Here is a 23,033-nt window from a genome sequence, read left to right on the forward strand (position 1 = left end):
TACAGAGCCTGCCTTCAGACAAACAATAGCACTGCGTCAAATAAATTGCCTTCTTTAGTGGGTGTTCAGAACAAAAGCAGCCGGTTAAACAAATTCAAAAAAGCTCCAATCGCTCGAGGTAACGGGCGAGACGATGAAATACGACGCAGCCGAGTCCAGTTTGAGTAACAGATCCATCAGTTTGAACGCTCAAAACACTTCACGGCGGTTTATAATAATTCAAGGAGGGACTTTACATTAACCATGAGGGGAAACTGGAGAAAAACTCCACCGGGAATGTGAGCTTGCATGAGTTTGATTGGGCACAGCGGCGCCTCGCTGGATGACGACGTGTTGCGGTAAAAGTTTAACCACTTTCTCTGTGATGGGGCAAAAAAAAGTTGACCCTGGATGCATTACTCAGACCGGACTTCCGGGATCAAGTCAAGTCAATTTGATTAAATTCTGAGGTTATACCCAAAATAAAAGACTTTCCAGGAAAGGCTTTACCGTCTGCACAGCATACGATACACTCTTTCCTTAGACGAGTTACTCAAACTTTTTATTGTAGAAAACTTATACTGCTGATCCGCACTTCTCTTCCTCAAGATGTGACGTGATTGCAGTCTTTTTGAAATATGGTAGTAATTTTTTTGTAATTTAGGGGACACTTTTATCCAAAGTGACTTACAGAGAAGGGAATCTTACGCATTCACACAGATGGAGCAGCCTTCGGGAGTAATTTGGGGTTCAGTTTCTTGCCCAAGGACACTTCGACACACAGACTGGAGGAGCCGGGGACCGAACCACCGATCACCTGATTAGTGGACGACCACGCTCAACCTCCTGAGCCACAACCTCCACTTATTATCTCTACGTCATCATGGATGTATGCGTGCACCACGTGAAGAACTTATTTTAAATTTAAAGCTTAGTTTAACTTTATTCAAACTGCAGATTGTTTTTAAATCATTTGATTCCTTTCAAGTACCAATACTGGAAGGTCGTGTAGCACAGTTTAAAATGCGGGAAAACTTCCGTGAAAACTTTCACGGGGGGAAAAAACAAGAAGTAAAAGCTCAGATTTAAAGTTGAGCCTCTACACAAGTGCATTTGTATTACAAACGAATACACATCTACAATGTGGAATTTATATTTGAACTCTGTACAAACATAAATTGTCAGAAGAAGCAGCTGGTCGCAGATCTGACAAATGTTGGAGGTCCAAAGTCTCGACACTGACAGACAGGGCATGCTACATGCGGCCTCGAGGCCACGAGACAATCTGCTGAACAGCCAGTCAAGTCTGCGTCCTCCAGCATCATTCCAGTATTAGGAAACATACTGGGATAATTACCGGATAACGGAGAGACTTAAGCAGCGCTTTTAGCTTTCTCGGAACAAGAAAACTTAATGAAAATATGTGGACACAATGGTCCGGTCACTGCGAGCCAAGTTAAATCTATTATCTACAACGAGCTAGATCTAATATCCGGGCTCAAACTGTCAAAGGTCTCAGTGTGATATTTGTGTTTGACAAATGCTTCCAGAGTTATATCTGCGGCTTAACAATAGCTCCCGAGGATGTAAATTCCTTCATAATGTGAATTTATAGTTACTCAGTGTTCTTTATGGAAACCCCCCACAGCACCGCCTGGGTGTGTGTTCTTGTGTTTCTGCGCTCGTAAGTCCAGGGCTGGAAAAAGTCGGTTAGATTAGTAAAAGCGAGCCTGCTGTTGATGCATTTTGTCTTTAACTTGCATGTTTTGGTTCAGACGTTTAGCATTAAATATAGAAACTGGATCCAATTCAGGTCAAAATGAGGTTCAAGTTGAAGGTTACGGAATTTTGGAGTTCGGTACTTGCACACACACTTTCCCGGGTTTCCCAGTTGTGTCATTATAACTCCTGAATCACCCGTCTAGCACTCTACAGCCTGTTCTCCTATGAGTAAGAGCCTAATATCTACTTTATGGAGCTCTCCTACTGAGAGTTGCTTGTAGCACATCAAGGACTAAGGTTTATATAATGTTAGAGGATGAGTAATGAGCCAGCGTGATTTTGCTCTGCTCCTCCGTAATGAATAACAGTGTCCTTCTTGTGGGAGTTTGCGCTCTCGCCTTGGAAGCGGTGATTATTTTAAATCAACAGAGAGCAGCAGGAGATTCTCATCCTCAGCCAAAAAGATGTTAGTTTGATTCACAACGTGCAAAAAGCGAGGTAATGTTATTAAAGGGAAAGTGTCCGAAAAGGACGGGCGTCCACGTCCAAGAGGAGGTAGAACTTGTCAAGAAGTTCTCGACTGACGCCCGAGTAAAGATACATTTAGTGTAAACGCATCCCGGGTTTAAGGACGTGAAAGTGAGTCCGTAAGCGTCGGGGTGTAGGTTCATATCACATACACGTACGTACGTATGTGTCCTGCACGTGTCTCCGGGCGTTACCTGATGTTCTGCAGCCGTAGATCTCAAAGCGCATGCAGATGCCTTGCTCCCAGGAAAGAGGACGGATGCGGACGTAACGAGCCAGAGTCTGTTTGGGCAGGAAGGCGTGAACCTCGTCCGTCGGGTTGTGGTTCCCCTGAAAGATCTGAAGATGAAGAAGAAGAAGGGATAGAAATTAGTACTTCTGTTACTTCTAATAGTGATACCGAAATCAGTGATACTACTGGTACTGCCACTGAAACTGGTACAACTGCTGTACCAACATTACCACTACTGCTGCTACTACTGCTAATACACTCACTACTACTGCTAGAGTAGTATTGACAATACTACTCAGTACAACTGTACTACTTCTGCTACTGCTTTGATTGTCAGTGTCACTACTACCTGCTACTAATGGGTTTACTACTACTACTACTACTACTACTACTACTACTACTACTACTATACTACTACTACTACTACTACTACTACTACTACTACTACTACTAATGGGTTAACTACTACTACTACTACTACTACTAATGGGTTAACTACTACTTACTACTACTAATGGGTTAACTACTACTTACAACTACTAATGGGTTAACTACTACTTACTACTACTACTACTACTACTACTAATGGGTTAACTACTACTTACTACTACTACTACTACTAGGTTAACTACTACTACTACTACTACTACTGTACCAACATTATCACTACTACTACTCCTTTTACTACAACTGATACTACTACTACTAGACTGACATTGCCAGTATTACTCAGTACTCTGTACTACTACTGCACTACTGCTCCTTTTACTTTTATTACTACTGCTGCTAGACCAACATTTCCACAACTACTACTATTACTGCTTTTACTATCACTACAACTATTGCTGTACCAATATTCCCACTACTACTGTTACTACTACAAATACTATTACTATTAGTACTGCTTTTACTACCTCTGTTATTACTATTACTACTGTTGCTTCTAGACCGACATTGCCAATACAGCCCAATACACATGTACTACTACTTCTCCAGCTGCTGCTACAGCAAATACCACTTCAAGTCACTAGTACTACTAAAATGAGGGCTAGTATTGCTAGTAAAAGAGGTATTATCACCACTACTACTACACTGTAAGCAGTACTGCTACTGTCTCCACTATCACTGCTGCAAATGTAAAAAACTACACGTACTCCTGTTACTGCTCCCTCGACTGTAAGTATCACAAATATCTGCTGCTGCGTTTGAAATGCGTATTTGTATCGAGGTCACACATGACTTCAGTGAGTCTAAATGCTGCATTGAGGCACATAAAGCTTCAGCTGCAGCGTTGTTTGCAGCAGCATGTGGCCATAAAGACTGTTCAGTGTGTGACAGTAGCCTACATTATGTTCCTCTGGCCTTTAATCAGTGCTATTATTCAAATGAATAGTTACAGAACATGTATAATAATCAGCTGACTGTAACTTTCTGACAATAAACTCTCGGGTATCTTGTGGTTTAAGTAGAAGTATTGACATATATACTGAAGCCGGAGACAAATTTAGCACCCTGGGATGATGTTTGTTTGTCAGCTGACGTCTATCAATACGTCGCTTAATGAGAGAATCAGTACGCCATCAATTTATCTCAGTCTATCACAGTTTCACCGAGATCCCTCCCAGACCTCGTGAGAAATGGATTCTGATTTTGATGAGATGTAAAGGAGACTTCAGTCGAGGCTCAGATTAGGAACGCTGCCAAATGCGTTCAGCCTTGAAAAACATCGATTCAGCCATCCGCACTTCTGTCACCCATTGATCAGAGCGCCGAGTCCTTCATCACTCATCAATACGAGGTATCTGTGCGTTGTTAGCAGCGTCTTACCTTCGGCTTTGATCCCTCCTTCACGGTGACCCAGTCCTCTCCGGTGGAGCTCACGTCGATTTTGTACGAGCGGACAAAGTAACGCTTCTTGGTCTCTTTCGAGATGGCACCCTGCGTCCCGATGGCGGTGACGAATCGTAGAAAACCCAGATCCACCTGGAAACACAGCAGAGAGGACACAAGGACGGGTCATTGGAAAGATTCAGGCAGGATTGCATGTGAGATACTTATGCGATTGCCACAGGGTTGGTACTTGAGTACATCTGACACGACTGTGGGGTTACATCAGACGGAAAAAAATGTTAGGCCTCGAGTGCATTTGTGATGGAAAATCCAGACGGAGACAGAAAATGAGAACGACGCTCTCCTCTTACAACCGGAGCTGTCAAGGAAAGCACTTAAAGGAAATGAAAGCCTGGAGATGCAAAAAGTTTTGGGGACTTTTTTTTAAAGCCCCGAGTCTGCTCGAGCATGAGATTGTGTTTGTTCTAGGAAGATCTTAAAGTGTCAAAGTGTGTAACTGGATTAAAAGAAGAGACGCACATTTTAACTTTTACATGAAGAGCCAACAAACACGACGCTGTCTTGTGCCGTGTTTCGCTTGAAGCGTATGGGAAACAAGAGGCTCAGACCTCATTAATTATACTGTGATCCGTCCATAAGTAGACAGTGAAAAATCAGAGCAGGACACTGGAGAGATCGTCAGCCCCATTTGTTAAGACAATCACCTCTCTGCCACATAACCGAGACCTTCACGGGAACATTATGTAGTCAGTACTAAACTGCTGACAAGCGTTGTAAAGTCGCGTACACTCTTTAATCATTTTCTCTTCAAACAGCCACTTAAAGGTGGCGGTTGAAGCGCCGACAGCTTCGGATCCTCTCAAACTGTTTTAGTTTCTGATTTTAAACTCACAGCCACATCTCGTGCCGCTACTATAAATCTTGATTTGTTCTCACGTTACGAACAAAACAATCTTTTCCTTGTAAAGGATGACGCATTTAAGTGTCTAATTCAAGCCAACGAGGCTCATACCAGACAGTGTGTGTGTGTGTGTGTGTGTGTGTGTGTGTGTGTGTGTGTGGGAACCAACTCTGGATCAATTTTACGGTTGTGCACCCGCATCACTAATGAGTAGTGTATGGCCTGTGGTGAGTGTCTCTCTTTGTAAACCCTCTAGGTTGAGAAGTTGTGTTAGACAAACAGCAGATTGTATAAATACGGACTACATATAAAACAACCGGACTAAAAACGCATGATACGCTAGCTCAATCAAGAAACCGTTATAACATCCTCATCCAGCTTTGGGTAGGACAACAAACGAAGCCAAATGTCAGAGGTTAGGGTCAAAATGTCAAGAGTTAAACCCAAACAAACTCTCAGCCAGCCGGCGATTAATGCTGACAAGGAGCTCGCAGCCACTTGTGCTCGTGATGTCGCCAAAACATGAAGTTAGATATTAAAAAATGATAAATTCTCAGCTTAAAAACACACAAATGGACCAGAACTAACTATGTTGAGTCATGTCACACATCTGGAAATGCATTCGCTATCAGCTCTATTAGCAAATTATTTATTCTGACTGTCTAAATTCAGTTTTTGTTCCTTAAACATGTAAATATTATCACTCATACACAAGTACATAAAGCATCCTGCTACATAAATCATACTTTAGCGTCCATTATCTTACACCAAATCGGTCTACATGTTATTGTCGTTGCTCCTTGTTTTAGCCGTATGGGATTAAATTCTTTGTCCATGTTCACATACCTGTCCAATAAAAGTGATTCTGGTTCAGTATTTCAAGTATTTTAAGTTCAGGTTTTAAGATAATTACTTGCAGACCACGGCACCCGTCTGCTAAAACAAAGCAATTAGCCGTCACAGCTTAAAATAGCCGACATTTCTCCGGTGGCTGGGGGGGAAATTCCCAGTTTGACTGTATGACTAGACTAAACGTATTGTCTCCTGTGTTTGAACAGCCAGTGTTTTAGTTTCAAACAGAACCCGATGGTGGGAAAACACAGTGTAACTTGATTTAAACACAAATCGGTAATAAAGTGCGATCGTCCGTATTTCTCGAGGCAGTTTCACTTGTTCAAAGCAATTCTTCAAATAAGTAACTCCGAGTGAAATTACAGCGACATTATCACATCTTGCGGCTACGCTTCTTCCAGTTTTCGCATGAAATTATGATCCAGGAGGGGCTAAAATAGCAGATAAAGACTTGTTCAGATGGCCGAGGCATTTTTATCTCGCTGCAGCGAGGAAGCAAAGAAAAAGATGAAATAAAAGATTAATAAATAAAAGATAGTTATCATCAAATAGAGGAGTAGAGATAACAAAAAAAGCCTTTAAATCAGCGATTCACACGAGTATACCGTCCACAAACACTGAAATCTTAAATTAAGAAGCTCCGGTCGTGGTTATCACATCACAAGCTGCATTGGAGCATGAATGGAGCTGTATTAAACGAGGTGGCACTCCATTTGACTTCCATCTCACTCCACTTCCACTCAGCAAAATGGGCTTGTTTGTTGAGTTTGGAAATTATCAGTTGCATACCAAAATACACTTGAGCGCTTCAGCATGCGGGATGCCTGTAATATATGGTGTGTAATTATATTACCATAGAGACGGCTGCCGCTGTGATACCGTACATGGGAAAGCACCAGAGGCCATTATTTAACTTCACCCACTGTTGCTTTTTCAGGAAGAAAAGGGGAGGAAAATAGTTTCTTGTGGGGTCTGTGTGGGCTCCGAGACTGACGGGGAGACCCTTGGGAAACGATGTTTTTTCCGTGGGATTATTCGCTGCAGTTTCCCAGCTGCATTCTCATCTGAATTCCCATGAGATGCATCCCCCCAAAACACAGCACATATTGTATGCAACAAAGAAATGTATGGTAAGCTTGGATGTGAGATGTAAGTAGATAATTTTGTTGTTCGTTACAGCGTCAAGATATTAAATAAAGTGGTTTCTAGTCATTTTAATGGCAGAGTGGCTCTTTGTATCTTGTGTTTCACAACAAAAAAGTTATATATTCATTATAAAACTGCATCTTTCTGTATTTTTTTAATCCTTTCATCCTTTTCTTTAAACTTTAAATTGACCTTAATCCAGACCTCATGTTGGGCAAAGCAATTGTAAACTCAATAGGCAAAAGCTTCTTCCTAGAGCTGCCATTTAACGATCATAACAAACAGTTGCCTCAATATTTTAGGATATAATGTAGGTTGTTTTTCCTGTAAAGGTGATGGAAGTGACTCCTTGAATCGACAGATGAAGGGAACTTAAAGTTGAAATCATAAATTAGTTGAACGGCAGTAAAAAATAATCCATAACTGTATCGATAACCCATTAATTATTGTCACGTATACATACAAATACAAATTGTGCTTTGCGTTATCTTTGTTCAATAAACTGAATATCTTTAGGTTCTCAAGCGACTCGTCCAGGGTGTATCCCTGCCTATCACCCAGTGCCAGTTGGGATTGGCTCCAGCGTCCCGCAACACGGATAAGGACAAGCGGTTACGGAAAATGGAATTACTGGTACAGAACCAGCCATCTGTGTATGTTTATTTATAGATTTATTTAATAAAAACGGATGGATTGATGGATCACCTCGGGTTTTGGAAAACTGTAATGGATTTTTTTTTTTAAATATAAACACAATACTGACCTGATATCATTTAAGGCTGGACTCCTTGACAGGTTGGTGATTTAAATTCTGGTTTAGTTTAGAAAATTATTATAATAACATAAAAGGTTCTCTCCTATAAAAATAGCTTGAAAAACAGCTTTTTCCCCTTTACCGTTATGCAGATTTAACCGAATGCTTCGTATAATTTGACCGACATACGTATCAGTGATATTAATTTTGAATGTAACTTTTGCCAGACGTACAGTACAAATATTCAGATTTAGTTTTAAAATCGTGACAGTTTCCCAGAGTTTGAATAAACAGGAAACGCCCCGGCTCTTCTGGACAGCCGCTGCAGTCGTTACATGCTTTCCGTAGCGGGCCGGTCATTCTCCAGACTTCCTCCATCAAATGACGGAGGCTAATTGCTCTTCCATCGTCTAATTACTCAACACTTGGCAGCGCACACACATTTATGCCACAGAAAATAGTCACACTTTGAGCTTTTTAATGAAGGGAACTGAATGCAGGAAGGGGACATAATTCAGTTAAACTGTGGCTAAATGAGATTGAACACCAAACCCCCCCCCCCCCGCAAAAAAACACTGGGACTTCCTGCCATAACAGGAAACTGCTTCAGCAGTGATAGTAAAAGAAAGAGCCTCAATTAGTCGCGTCTCATCGGAGGTTTCAGTGTTTACTTAAGAAAGAGCCGTACTCCGGGGTGCAGTGGATGAACAGAGGGGAAGAAGTTTCTGCTACATGCAACATTTTTCTAACTCCTAAAACATTCTGGTGTTTGTTAAAGAAACGACTCTGAAGATGACGGAAAACTGCACGACTGACAGCGTTTTTGCATGTGAACCAGATGACGTTAGACTGATAATCAGACTTTATTCATCATGTCATTGTGTTCATGTTGCTGATTTCTTGTTATTTCGTGAGTAAGGAGCGACGTATCCGTCCTGCTTGTCAGTTGACACCAAATCTACGGTGACTTGGAGCAATTATCGTTGTTCAAACTGATAAACTGGACTTGAAGTTTGCTTTGGTCTTTTGCTTGTCACTATTTTTCTGTTGGATTTTATGACATCCACTTTCTTAATCCCACGTAGACTGTTTGCAGACATTTCAAGGATTTTTCAGGGATCACTGCTGACTTTGTACATTAAAACTCTTTAAAGCTCATTGCTGAATTTTCTTTTTGCAGTATTAGGAATTTAGCCTCTTTCTAATTATTAAAGATCCTGTTAAATAACATGAATGCATGGCTAATTAAAGAGCTATAACTTTAATATGGTCCTTTAAATTTCTGTGGGAAACGGTTATGTTTAGGGTTAGGGTCACATTTTTACAGTTTTTTACTTTTATTATTATCTGTTTACACATTTTAACATGTTTTATTATTATTATTATGATTTCCTTTTATTCCATTATTTTTCTCTCAGTTTGTGGTTTTGTCTATAAACTCATTTGCAGCACTCTCTTTTACATCAAATTTGTACTAAAAGTGCGATACAAGTAAAGTGTGATGATCTTCTGAGTGACTTCTCTAACCGCTGGGCCCTTAAAATCTCATTACAGAGTTTCAAAATGACTCATTGGCATTGATGAAAAAGATGTTTTAATTTCTGAAATACTTTCTTTGAGCAGCCTCGAGGTTCATTTCCAAAACGAACATCAGACTAATTACTTAATTTGGGGGTTTTTATTTTCTTCGGTTAATGACACAACTCTCACCTCATCACTTCTTTGTCTCTCCTGTGTCACCGCATGAGAAATTAGATTTATGTGCTTAAAGAACACTCAGACGTGGCCTCACACGTACATCTCTGTGTTAATAAGTCTTCAGATTTGTATCTCTCGGTTATTGACATTTCCGGGGGTTGGAAGTTCACTGTGTCATTTCTCCGGAGAGGTTAGGCTTCGGATAGCGGGACTCCCTTCAAACACTCTCTGGAGGATCTTTTGTCTTTCAGCCCCCCCTCCTGCTCTGTCCACGGCTTTAACAACACTCACACAAGGCCGAAATGTGTTCTCCAGATGCGGATCGCTGAGGTCTTCCTGGTGGCGTCAAAAGAGATCCTGAAGACAAACGGCAGGGCGTCTATAAATACCTGAAGTCAAGAAGGGGAAGGAAGCCTTTCCTGGGCTTACATCATGGTATTCAATAACAAGTCAATTTACTACGACTTGCGAAGATGCACCGGCTGCCTATTTTTGAGCCACGATGCTTGAATGCAGCTCATTTTCATATCCGATTAGAGTTTTTGAGCATTTTTAAGGACTAATTGATCAAGTCAGCTTGCTTGAAATGTGGATTTGTACTCCACTTTGTTTGCGTTGTTCAATTTGTTGGAATACTTCCCTAAAAATACTCTTTTTGTTTATATTTTTCACATTTAAAGCTCTTTACTTTGCTAATTTCACTGCTGCGTGAGTCAAATATTTTGCATTTTTTTCCCTAAAGCATGACAGTTAATACTCCTGTCAATCATTCCTCGGCATAAAAATGTGGTTTATAGATATGGAAGCTGTCCAATTCATTTTGAATATCGAGCATGCTGATGAAATGAGTCACCAGAGTGCAAAATATGATTACAGATTCATCATCAAGCTAGATAATGAGCTCACCGTCTGCCGCCATCCAAATTGCCACCGGGTAACCTCACCCTGATGACATTATGAATGGTAACCTGGAATAAGTATCAATAAAATATAAATGCCTTTCAATGAATAATAGAAGTGTTTGCAGTGGAGGAGGCAGGCACGCAAGAATTAACTAAGTCATAATTTTCTTCTCAAGTAAGATGAATGGAAAGCCGTAAGGCGAACCACGCTGTGCCGAGTTGGCCTCGCAGCACACTTAATCAAATAAAATGGAAAATTATTTTCAGGAAAACAACCGGTCATAACTCAGATGCCTCGCGGAGTCGAGGGGGCGGGCAACAGAACTGGTTCTGAGGCTATAAATCACTGCGGCAGGAGGACGGTCTGCTGTTCCTTCAGGAGGGACCTGCCAACAAAGCCTTTACTTCAACAACATATAGAAATCTGTCCACACACACGGGACAAACTGGACCTTCCAGCCTCCGGCGTGAGGGGTTTGAACATGTGGTGCAAATCTCATGATCGGTGTCGCTGAATGACGGAGTGTCGTCACCTCCGTCAGTGTTTACAGTCAGTGTGAGAACAATGCAGCAGCACATCCATGTTCAGCTCCAGGTGTTTCAGCTCTCTGTTTTTTTTATAGATCATGAGGAATGGGCTTTTAATTATCGTGGTTACTTTAATCAAATGTGTATAAAAATCTTAAAAGTTGGAGGTGGGTTTTTATTTCAGGCTTCAAAACAATAAAATCCAGAGATTGAAACACTTAGAGGAGAGTTTGTTTTAATGGTGGCATCCTTAAAAATAAAGTTGGAAATGGTTCTTCGTGGTTCTGCGAGGAACCTTTTGGTTCTTCAAAGAAACATTTATTATCAAAATCTTCTCAGAATTTTGTGTAAATAGTATTTGTTGTAGTAGCAGTATTTGAGTTCATTGAAGGTGCAATATATAATTTAATAATTTGAATTAAAAGAATAGATTTTAAATGCTGAACTTTCAAAAAGTAATTCAGTAAAGTTATGTATCCCTTTATATAAATTATTATCACATTAGTGGTCAGTTGTCGTCCTTATGAATTAGAAATGACACCATAACAAAGAGTATAAAAGCTGTTAAAGTTATACGTACTTCATGTTCACAAAAAAGGCTGTTCAAAAACTCTCTCTGTTGGTTTTTTATCAAAACCAGGTCAAATTGTTACAAAGAGTCATCTTAAAGAACCAATAATCAATATTCTGAAGAACATTTTAAAGAGATTATTGAACATAAAACTTCCCCAAAGCACCAAAAGTGCTCCAAAACAACAGAAGAACCTTAAACAGCAGAAAAGGTTCTTTCGGATAGGTTAAAGGTTCTCCAGAGATCTCAAAGTGCTCCAAAGCACTTATCAAGAAGCAGGTTTTTCTCAGAGACACAAGGGTGTAACTGCCAGTAAGGATATTAAAAAGCATCGTCAGTTGGTTTCTGATCATTTGCTCATCGTTTGATTGCAAATTGTTTCTGGGAATATGAACAACAAGCACTTAAAATGACACCCATAAAAAAGGTCCTGCATTATCTGGGGCGGTTTTCTTGTAGCGTCGCCACACCATAGATGTGTAAAAAGCGAGGTGAGATTATATTTAAAAGGTGTTTAAAAGGTGTAGCCATATCAGAAGGCTGAACATGCTTCTATTCATCACGACAATGCAAATAAACATCAACAAAACACTTCAGTCCGATGACTTCGTGTACGCGGGGCAAGAACGTCCCACGGGAGGTGTAAAATTGAGCTGCGGGTCTCCATCGACGCCCCCTCGGTCCCACCCCATTGTCTGTGCATTATGTTTCCATCCTGTCGTGTCTCGGTACTGTTACTCGGTAATGTTTTACCCAGAGGCGCCAAAAAACAAAAACCAGAACTCGTCCTCTGCTGGAATACTGTCTGCTTTCCTGTTCATCAAATTACCACAAAGTAACCCAGAGGTAGTCTCCTTACTCTGCCTGGTTGGTGATCCAGACTTACATATCATACATGAAGCGAAGGGGCTCCAAATTGGTCCTCCAACAGATGAGCAAAGAGGTGAGCGAAGAGCTCCGACTCTGCTCGTTCTATAGCATGAAACCATAATGAGAGATGACAAATGCTGGAAGGGATATGAAACATGAGACATCAGCGGTACGTCTTCTAAAATCTTGTCCTCAAATTCGACTCTTTATTTCAAGAAACTCTGCAGTAAGTAATTGCTCGTAGCTTTTGTGAGCATATTCGAAGCATCCCCTTCGTCTCTCACCACTTACGAACCCATTAACTTCCATTCAAACGCTGCCCATCGTATCATTGCATCCCGGAGGTCTCAGCTGTGGTGCAGTAGCTAAAAGAAGTCCCAAGACAGACAATAGAGTGCCGCTACTACTAATCCAGCACCGTGGTCTTCTTCCTGTCTACTTCCTGTTGTAACCCCCACAGGAAAGGAAGCGAAGGGTCTGCTCTTACTGCGAGGGGCATTGTGAGACTTCCTCTATGAGTTCCTGTCCTGGACAATGGGACAGTCCTGGATTCCAACCGCACCTTCGATGTGACAGGTCGGTCTCACCTAGGATTAGTTTGCTTTGGTTGGGACAATATTAGGAGACGCACATGCTTGTTGTTGTTGAGTCAGGACTCTTAAGTACCTTGTTTTTGTGACGTGTTCGCAAGAGGCGCCAAGAAGACTCCAAACAAATTAGGTTTGAGTTCCTGTGATTTTAGCTAAACGTGACGGACTGCAGTCCTCTTTAGGGGCGTTTAAGAGCACAGGACCTGTGGTTTGACTTTGTTCACATGTGCCAAAGACTCGATACCGGTCTGGTTTCGGCTATCACTGGTCTACAAGATAGCCGAAACCAGACCGGTATCGATCCGTAGATTTGCTACTGAAGTCCCAGAGATGTTTTATTTTGAAAAATGACCAGACACATCCATCTGTGCATCTTTGCCTCTTGACACGTCAAATTGCTCCGGCAGCAAGCCAGCAAAAGACTGGACTTTAGGAACAAACTTTGGGTGTCATTGTCTCCCATTAACCCTCAATCAGGTCCGGCTCTTTGCATAGAAACAAGCTCAGGGCTCCCGCTAGTTCAGCATAATGGTGAATTGTATTTTTATGATATTTATCCCTGACATCTTGAGGGCTGGTCCATGAAAATATCGTCTTACATGAAACCATGTTCCATGTTGCATTATAGGTTGTGGACCGCTGTTGTTTCCGTCAGTTTGTTGGTCATTCAAAGCCCAAACGCAGCATGCTGCTCTGTTTCCAGCCCCACTTTCAGATGATTGTAAGCTGCTACATCAGATTTTACAAAGAAGATGAGAAGTGTCAGCTGTGCTGGAGAGGCACATTTCAATAAATAATGCATGTTGGCTTATTTTGTTTCCCCTCCTGTGTTCCTGTAACGTGCAGAGAAGTGGTACAAACCAGTGAGCAATATTCAGACCAGATGTGGGCAAGAGCTCGGCAGTAGAGTCACGTTCAGACGAGCGTTGAGCGAATACGCAATACTCTAAAGTGAGAACCACTGTGACATAATTTCCTCCATAATTCTCCACAAGACACGATCCTTTGACCTCTAACCAGCACTGACCTGTATCCACTCCCTGATGGTGTCGTCCGAGGGCGTCCAGCCGTTCTCCTGGTAGTTGAGACGTGAGCGTTCGGGGGACCAGTTGGAGTTATACTGAGAGGAGGCGGTGATCTGCTCCGAGGAGATTTCCCCAGACTCCATGCCCAGCGGCTCCATACAGGTGAAAGCTGCCAAAGACAGAAAGAAACTCCATTAACAAGAGTTTAAAAGTGACTTAAAATGATTTTTTGTACAATAATATGGTGGTTAAATGCTGCTTTTAAAAGGTAATTTCTTTCTTTTATGATATTTATCTTTTTATATTGATAGTTTTCACAAATTCTCTAACACAAGATTTATATTATCAATCTCACAAAGAAACCAAGTCATCATCTTTATACTTTGACTATGATGATACTGTGCTAAAACCAGTGTGGAAGTGCCAAAAACTGCAGTTCCTCAAACATTAAATGTCAAGTTTTTGTTCCTCGGGTGGCAATTAAGTATTGAAAACCAAAAATTATCATCAAATTAGGAGGTAATTATCAAGTTACTGTTGTGAATCGAGAGCCGGGCATGAATTATAGTCAGGACAGGTTAATATGCATTTTTAAAATTTAATCCACACGTCATTAGCTGCATGAACTCAATCTTAGTATTTCACCCATTTTGCTAATGAACTGAATTTATCATTAACTCCACACATCTGAGGCTGTAAGAGAAACTCGAGTTAAAGTCATAAATCTGTGCCGGAAATAAACTCCAGAGTCTGTCTCGGAGTCAGGCAGGAAAAAACAAAGTGAGCATTGTGATTAGAGTGTCACCCAGACATTGTAAAGTGCCTGTCCCTGCTCCCTGCTGGGCGGTCAGTCACAGCAGTAAAGGAGTCATTTCAAACAGCTCCTGTGTGGAGGCACTTTGGAGGCTATGCACTAACCCCACCTGCACATGACATGCATGTGGGGTTGCAATGACATGCAATGACATTTACCTCTAAAAACACACTAAAAACTGCAGATTTATCAGTGACCATGCTTTTTATTGTATCAGGGAAGGCCACGATTGACTTAAAATACTAATAAATGGGTGTAAATACCATCAAACGGCACCAATTAATATGTTATTTTGTCGTCTAGGCCATAAACTATTGTCAAAAAGTGGTGAAATATGCCAATCACAGCTCCTCAGAGCACAGGCTGACATCTTAATAAGAGAAAAAGAGAAGCTTGAAGCAGGTCTGAAGGTTTACCAGGCTGTAAACATGTTTATTTCTACTGTGAAGTTGTGACATTTTAACATGGGGACTTATGCAGACTGACTCACTTCTGCAGCGGTCGTTTGAGGAACTGAGCACGGAGGTTGTCGCTTGGTTTTAACACGATACCGCCAAGGTCTAAAGATGATGACGGAGGTCGCTGCTTGTCATGCACATACACACACACAGTCACGCATCACTGCTGATATCGTGTGTGGCTTCAGCTCTAATGTAGCTGATTTTCGTGATTTCACTCCTCTAAGCATCGAGAACATTTCTGCAATCCTCGAGACTCACGAAACAATCTCAAAGCAGCGTTTGGACACACTCAAACTTTATGTCCGTATCTCTGAGGTGGCAGTGTCCACTCGGTAACAGCAGGAGACTCCGGGGAAGGAAGAGGGAGGTGGAACAAAAGGAAACGTGTGTGTGTGTGTGTGTGTGTGTGTGTGTGTGTGTGTGTGTGTGTGTGTGTGGGAGGGCTGTCTGGAGACACCAGGTCTGCCAGACTGACACAAACACACTTGCATCATTCCCTGCTCCACAAATAAATTAGGGAGAAAGTTTTGCTTGCGACATCACCAAAAAGACTGCAGAAAGCTTGTTTTTTTTTTGTGCTCATCATCAATATTTGTTAACTTGACAATTTTCAGGCCCAAATCTTCCAATTCAGATCTGGACATGTGCCAGGAAACGCTCTGAAACTGCAGCAAGACAATGAGAGGGTTCAGCCAGCTGATGCATCAGTTTCTACCTAATTCTCTCACTTTTCCATCTGGGTTCATCCTCCCATCTATTCATGAGACGACCTCCATGTCTCCTTCACAGCAGGCATGAGGGACAAACCTCATTCCCATCCCTCTACCTCGCCATCCGCAAAAAGGAAGCAAGGACCTAACACTGACCGATCAAAGGCCCGGCTGGAGGCCATGTGATGAAAACTGTAATTTCACTGCTGCATAGTTTGATTCCTCAGAGGCCGTTTGCAAAGATCCTTGGATAGAAGTTCTTCATGAGGAGGTTGTTTGTAGCAGCCGTTCCCAATCCTCAACCCCTCAACCCCTGTCAGATGAACTCATGTGGTCAATCCATTTTACCTTTAAGTACTTTATTATAATACTTAACTAACTATTTAGCATAAATTTAGCCATCTCTTTCAACCATTTAGCCTTTTATCTACCTGCTGCATTATTCACATAATACTTGTAGCTGATTTGAGCTGCTTAGCAGTAATTTAGCTCAATGTTTCAACCATTTAACCTCATAGCTAATTATACATTACCTAACTATTCTAACCATTCATCCATTACCTTTAGCGAGTTCGACTGTAAAGCATTAAGCATTTATCCATTACCTTTAGCAAACTATTTGAACTGTGTACATTAATTTTCTACTTCAACCACTTCTTTTACTTCTAACCATTCCTCCATTACCTTTACAGCTAGTTCAACTACTGGGCATTTATCCATTACCTTTAGTGAACTATTTGAACTGAAAAGCATTATTTTAGCTTTCTTCTTATCCATGAGGCTACATTTCGTTAACTATTCAACCATTTATCCATTACCTTTAGCTAACTATTTGACCTTTGTAGCTTTATTTTAGCTATTATTAGCATTTATAAGCTATCCGACCATTTATCCATTATCTTTAGCTTACTATTCGAACTGTGTAGCATTAATTTAGCTATTATTAGCATTTATACGCTATCCGACCATTCATCCATTACCTTTAGCTAACTAGTTTAACCATTATTTTAAGTATCTGAACAGTATATTCCTATTTTTTAGTTAACTATTCTAACCATTCCTCCATTACCTTTACAACTGGTTCAACCATTGAGCATTAAGCATTTATCCATTACCTTTAGTGAACTATTTGAACTGAAAAACGTTAATTTAGCCATCTTCTTAACAATGAGGCTACATTTCGTTAACTATCCAACCATTCATCCATTACCTTTAGCTAACTATTTGAACTGTAGCATTACTTTAGCTATTATTAGCATTTATACGCTATCCGACCATTTATCCATTAGCATTACCAATTTGCATTAATTTAGCTTTCTACTTCAACCACTTCTTTTACCTAACCTTTTCAACCATTCATCCATTACCTTTAGCTAACTAGTTTAACCATTACTTTAAGTATCTGAACAGTATATTCCTATTTTTAACCTAACTGAACTGCATGTGCTATTCATTAGGCTACATTATCCAACTATTCTAACCATTCCTCCATTACCTTTACAGCTAGTTCAACTATTGAGCATTTATCCATTACCTTTAGTGAACTATTTGAACTGTGTAGCATTAATTTAGCTTTCTACTTCAACCACTTCTTTAAGCCAACTTTCTCCATCCATGAGGCTACATTTAGCTCACTATTCAAGCATGTATGCATTATTTAAACTATCCGAACAGCGTAACAGTCTAACTGTTTTGACTTCTCTGCTCGTTTACTAGATATTAAGTGGTGTTCAGGTGTTACGGCTGACTCAATATGTGAATATTGTATGACACAATTTTTTTTGCTTTTCAAATCTGTTGAGCTAAATCTTTCAGCGTCCCTCCTGGAAACTGCCGATGCGGGTACAAGTATCCTTTTGCTGGTTTATAGCCTTGGTTGTAAAATTTGGAGAAAAGACGTGATTTGGTTTGGTGAGACGCTTTAATTCAATCTGCAGAGCTTAGCTGGGGGGGTCGACAGGAAAAGTAATTGTGTGAGTGTGAGTGTGTTATTTAAGCCAATATAATTAGGCTGGAGCTTTGTCTGTGCTGCTCTCAGCCATCCCAGTTAAGACTAGTGGGACAGATTTATCTTTCACACACACACACAGACATTGGTTACAGACCTAATGTAACATGTAGACTACATCCATATATTATCATCCTGTCATGAACACTCAACATCAACATCAGATAGGATATGCATACAACCCAGCAACACCCACATGTTCTGCCCATGGCGAAGACAAACAAGAAAACTAAAAAACAGAGTAATTACTTTGACCCCTCTGGTGAAACGTCGACATACATGTACGATTCAGAGACATCTGACAGTACGGTGCATTGTGTGGTGACTGAATAATGTGGTATTGAATGTAATAACCACAAATGTTTCAAATTAAAGATAGATAAATATGTCCACATGTCTTTAAAGTGCTCAGAAAAATAAAGATGTGAACATATAAAATGATATGCTAACTGCATCTGCTGATGAAGATCATTTAATATGATCAAAAGCTCTGGAACATCTACCGAATGACATACTGTTTATGATTGAAAGCGGGTTCATTCATACATTTTTATTTATAACGAGTTAATTCAACTTGTTTTCTCGAGCTCTCGAGTCATATATGTCATCTCAAAATAACAAACTGTTGTTATATTCTAGACTATCTTTTTGTTTTTCCTCGAAATTTCTAATTAATTATGGCATTATTCTCTCTTACCGTAAGATTAGGAAATTATCACATTATATCGGGACAACAACATTTGTTATTTCGACATAATGACATGACTCAAGATCTAGAGAAAACAAATGAAATAAACATGTTATCACAAGAAAACGGGAAATAAAATATATGAATGTATGACAACTTGAGGCTTCCGTAGTTTTGCCATATTAACAAATAGATAAATTAACAGCTGTACGGACACAGCTGGGCATTTAAAGCCTTCAAATAAAAAGATAAACATGACCTAAACACAAGACTTGAAGTCTTTAAATATCTACTTAGAGGTCGTGTTTTACGTTTATTCTCCCAAGGTGCTTCTTTTTAGCCACTGTGGGACCTTACCTAAACTCACATTCCTGAACTGGGGTTGAGGTCACGGGAGTGCACAAAAACCATACGGGGCCAACATAACTTAAACCTCCACAGACATTCCAACAAGGTCATACAGTCAACCAATCAACAGGAAGAACATGTGGACACGAACAAACCAAACGCATAAAAAAGCTTGAAAAATAACTCGGCCTACAAGCGAGCATAAGAAACTCATCTTGTGATAACATCCCGATGCGTGAAAATCGGCCTAACGCATTGTTTAACGGGAGAAGATACGAGTTGAAAGTGGGTCAAACGGATGTTTTTTATTAGATTCGGGTCCTGATATTTCAAGTTCAAGCAGATCTGAATCAAACAGTAGCTACAAACATGTACTACTGTTGGTTTTATCCTTTTTCTATATTCAGGTTGTATTTTCTCAAGACGTAGCAAACACAAAGTCTGTGTCACGTAGCCAACAAGTTAAAATATATAATCTAGAGTTTCAAGATACATCTGAGTGGTTGTGAGATGATTAACAAATTGTCGGCTTGTTTCAGTCCGACAGGTTTCGTCTTGTTTTCTCTGTTTTATAGGATTGTAAAATTAACATCTGGTGACAATTGCAGATGTCACCTCGGGGGGGGCTGGGGAATTACGAAGCCCGTTTTTCATTATTTATTGGGATTTTACAGATAATTGATGGATAAATTGCAGCCCTAGGGGAACAATCCAACGTCTAGATGGGCGGTGGTGTGGATTTTTCTTGCATGAAGCAATCACACGGTGTGAAAATGAAGTGAATAAGACAGATTTTTATCTTTGCTGCGTGCTGTTAATCTTCTTGTTCATTAAAGAAATGATTTAAGTTTTAAGGTTTAAGTTGCAGCTGAGCCGATGGAGGCGTTATCAGCGGTCGATGGGACATTTTATAAAAGTTATTAGTGTGTTTTCATGCTGTGCGAGGCGAATTAGACAGTGAGACATCCAGGAAATGAACCCTGCTCCTTCCTAATGCCAGATGACACCTCCACCCTTCCCCCCTCCACATCTAGTACTCCAGCTGCTGCTCACCCTCATCTTCGTGGCCCGGGGGAAGGCTCCTCTCACGGATGGTGTAGTTGGCGGAGAATCCCTCTCTGGCGATGGCGTTATCAGTGGTGATGGTCATGGACAGGATGCCGGTGTAGGAGATCACACGGCCCGGGGACGTCTGGCCACAGTACCGGCCAATGTGGGGACCAACTGAGGGTAGAAAGGAAAGGAGGGGTAGAAAGGAAAGGAGGGGGTAGGGAATGTGAAAGCGGGAGATAGGAGGCAAAGGGAGTGAAAGATGGAGCAGGGGGAGGTGATAAAAAAACATCAGCTTCATCACTCATCAACTGCAGAGTGCTTTTATTATTCACTTTGTCCTTTTCTGCTCTCACCGTCCCGGGAAACGTTTCATGACTTCAGGCAAAAAACACACAAGCTTTTTCTTCATATCTACACAGAGCTAAAAGTCTAAAAACGTCCAGTTTAGATTTCAAAACTTCAGTTTGTGTAATCTGCTTTGTCTTCAGACAAACACAATGATCTCCTATCAGCGCCAATATCTCACCTCTCATGAGTGATGCGGCACCTTTGAGACAGGAATAAAGGTGAGACTGAAGGTGACAGGAACACTCATTTGCACAATATATTGCTTTTTTCCACGTGTTATCCAAACACTGTATATAAATATAAAGCCCCATCAGGTACATCAGAGAATAACCCTTTATCACAGGTCTGCAGTGTCTGCATTGTGTTAAATATGCATGTTTGTTCACAACTTTAAGTCTGAGATGTTAATTTAAGATTCATCAAGAACTAATGACGTCTTGTTTAAGACATTCGTATCATCGTTACTACTGTACTGTTACTGATTCTGTAGTTTACAAAATCTTACTGCAGTTTTTCCAGGTATTTTCAGAATCCTGGAAAAATGTTTTCAGCCCAGCTGGATGAATTTAACAACACTTTACCGTGTCCGTAATGCCTTCAGCCTTTTCCTAATACAATTTTGATTTGTTGATACGGTACAACTTTTTCTAATATTGCGACAAAAGGATTGTAATTGCACGTTTAAGGTTTTTGTTCTATATTTTACCGTATAAATAAAAAAAAGAAACTACGTAATTGTCATGAAAATACCACATGAATGTCAAAATGAATGAAAACAAAGGTTTTGCCATGACAGATTATGTTTTACGGTACAAAACTGGCAGTTGTGGTTGCCAGAATTCACCATAACAAATACAGTACAACTAATATTGTTTTAAAAAGATATTAGTACTGTTGATTTTATGGTTAAGGTTGGCGTTTTATTCCATATTTTACTTTAAAATAAAGCATTTGCCATGAAATATTACAGTGTTTTACTGTACAATTAACAGTCTCTAACATAAAATATTACTTACTTATTAATATACTATTCTGTATAAAATGGCGTATAAATAAAGGTTTTGCCATGAGATACAACTGTGTTAGGAATTTATTATTTAATGTTTGTTGAATCGTAGACAAAGGGCCTGCTTGCACCGCTTACGCTTGTAATTGGAACTGATTTATTGGAAGATGCACCAATTAAATTAGCTGTCTTTATTGTTCCCAATAATGTGGCCGACACTGAGACTTGTTGTTGCTGCAGTGGACAAATAATTCTCAGACCAAGATGGACAGGGAAGTCTTCAGCTGTTTGGGTTTTTAGAAGACTCACAGGAAAAGATGATAAAACATGAGAGGTATAAATTGGGGCTAACATCGACGACAACAACATGATTTTCTCACATGTAGCACATGGTGACAGCATGTCTCATGTCTTCACAGCGGGAGTGCTGACGTTACTGTCTGCCCACAGTTTGCTGGCCATTTCATCTTGTTCTTATCTGAGAGAAACAACGGCAGGCTTGTGGTGCCTCCTGTTTCGTGGAGATACCGTATCTGCAGCCTCTCGGGGAGACTCGCGGGAAGGCAACATTCAATCCACAGTGAAGTCATACATGATACAAAAATCAGACTTTTCCTTCAGCGAGCGTGCTGGAATGCTGAGCTCTGGAAATCTGGAAGCTTATGTTTATCAGTTACAGTTTAAAGCAGACGGTCGATAATCTGTGACAGATTACGGTTTGAATTATTGCAGTCTTATCGGAGGTGGTGTGAAATAGCTTCGCTGTTAAGTCTGTTTGCTGTCGAAGTAATCAGCTATAAAAAGGAAAAATCCTTCAGGCAACATGGCTGCGTTCATTGAGGAAATGCTCACATCTGAAATAAACACGAAGCAGATGAAGATTCAATTCTAATATTTTAAAAATCAGTATGTAGAAAGATTTAAAGGGACAGTTTGGGTATTTTGTAGTGGGGTTGTATGATTATACGTTACCTACCGTAGACAATGATCAGACAAAGCTAAAATCTGCTGTGGTCAGCAGAAAAACGTATTTTAGCCTCGTAAAAAAAGGTCCACTTAAAAAAATACCAATATCCAATTAGGTGTACGCCTTGTTAAGAATATTTTCACCGGTCTACTTTGCCGTTAACCAAATCCAAACAGCTGATTTGCAATGTAATACAGTGCATGGCGCAGTTGGAAGGTAGAGAGGTGAAAATATTCTTAATATAACGTACGATTAAACAAGTATTGATATTTTTGAGGTGTGCCTTTTTTTTTTAATGTGGCTACAATATGTTTCCCTGTCTGTTTCTATAAACTGGTGGCACACTGACCACCATCTACCTCATACAACCGCACTTCAAAATACCCAAACTAGACCTTTAAGTCATAAAATGTGGCTGAAAGCTTCAGAAAAAACAAATAAAAGAACCTCATGTTAAGATATAATGGTCTGATGGAGTCAA

The 23,033-nt window shown here is 40.4% G+C and overlaps 1 protein-coding gene across 3 annotated transcripts in view; it reads right to left on the minus strand.

Annotated features, from left to right (window-relative positions):
* The window catches only part of LOC104934053 (neuropilin-1a), a 76,133-nt gene that overhangs the window by 19,381 nt on the left and 33,719 nt on the right, over positions 1–23,033 (minus strand). For all 3 annotated transcript variants that reach the window (XM_019267431.2, XM_019267430.2, XM_019267432.2), the window contains 4 exons: positions 20,232–20,402; positions 14,152–14,318; positions 4,289–4,444; positions 2,424–2,568 (listed from right to left, as the gene is read on the minus strand). In XM_019267431.2, the coding sequence (XP_019122976.2) occupies positions 2,424–2,568; positions 4,289–4,444; positions 14,152–14,318; positions 20,232–20,402 (639 nt within the window). The remainder of the gene's footprint in view (positions 1–2,423; positions 2,569–4,288; positions 4,445–14,151; positions 14,319–20,231; positions 20,403–23,033) is intronic.

The sequence above is a fragment of the Larimichthys crocea genome, chromosome II, assembly GCF_000972845.2.
Source record: "Larimichthys crocea isolate SSNF chromosome II, L_crocea_2.0, whole genome shotgun sequence".
Lineage (NCBI taxonomy): Eukaryota > Metazoa > Chordata > Actinopteri > Sciaenidae > Larimichthys > Larimichthys crocea.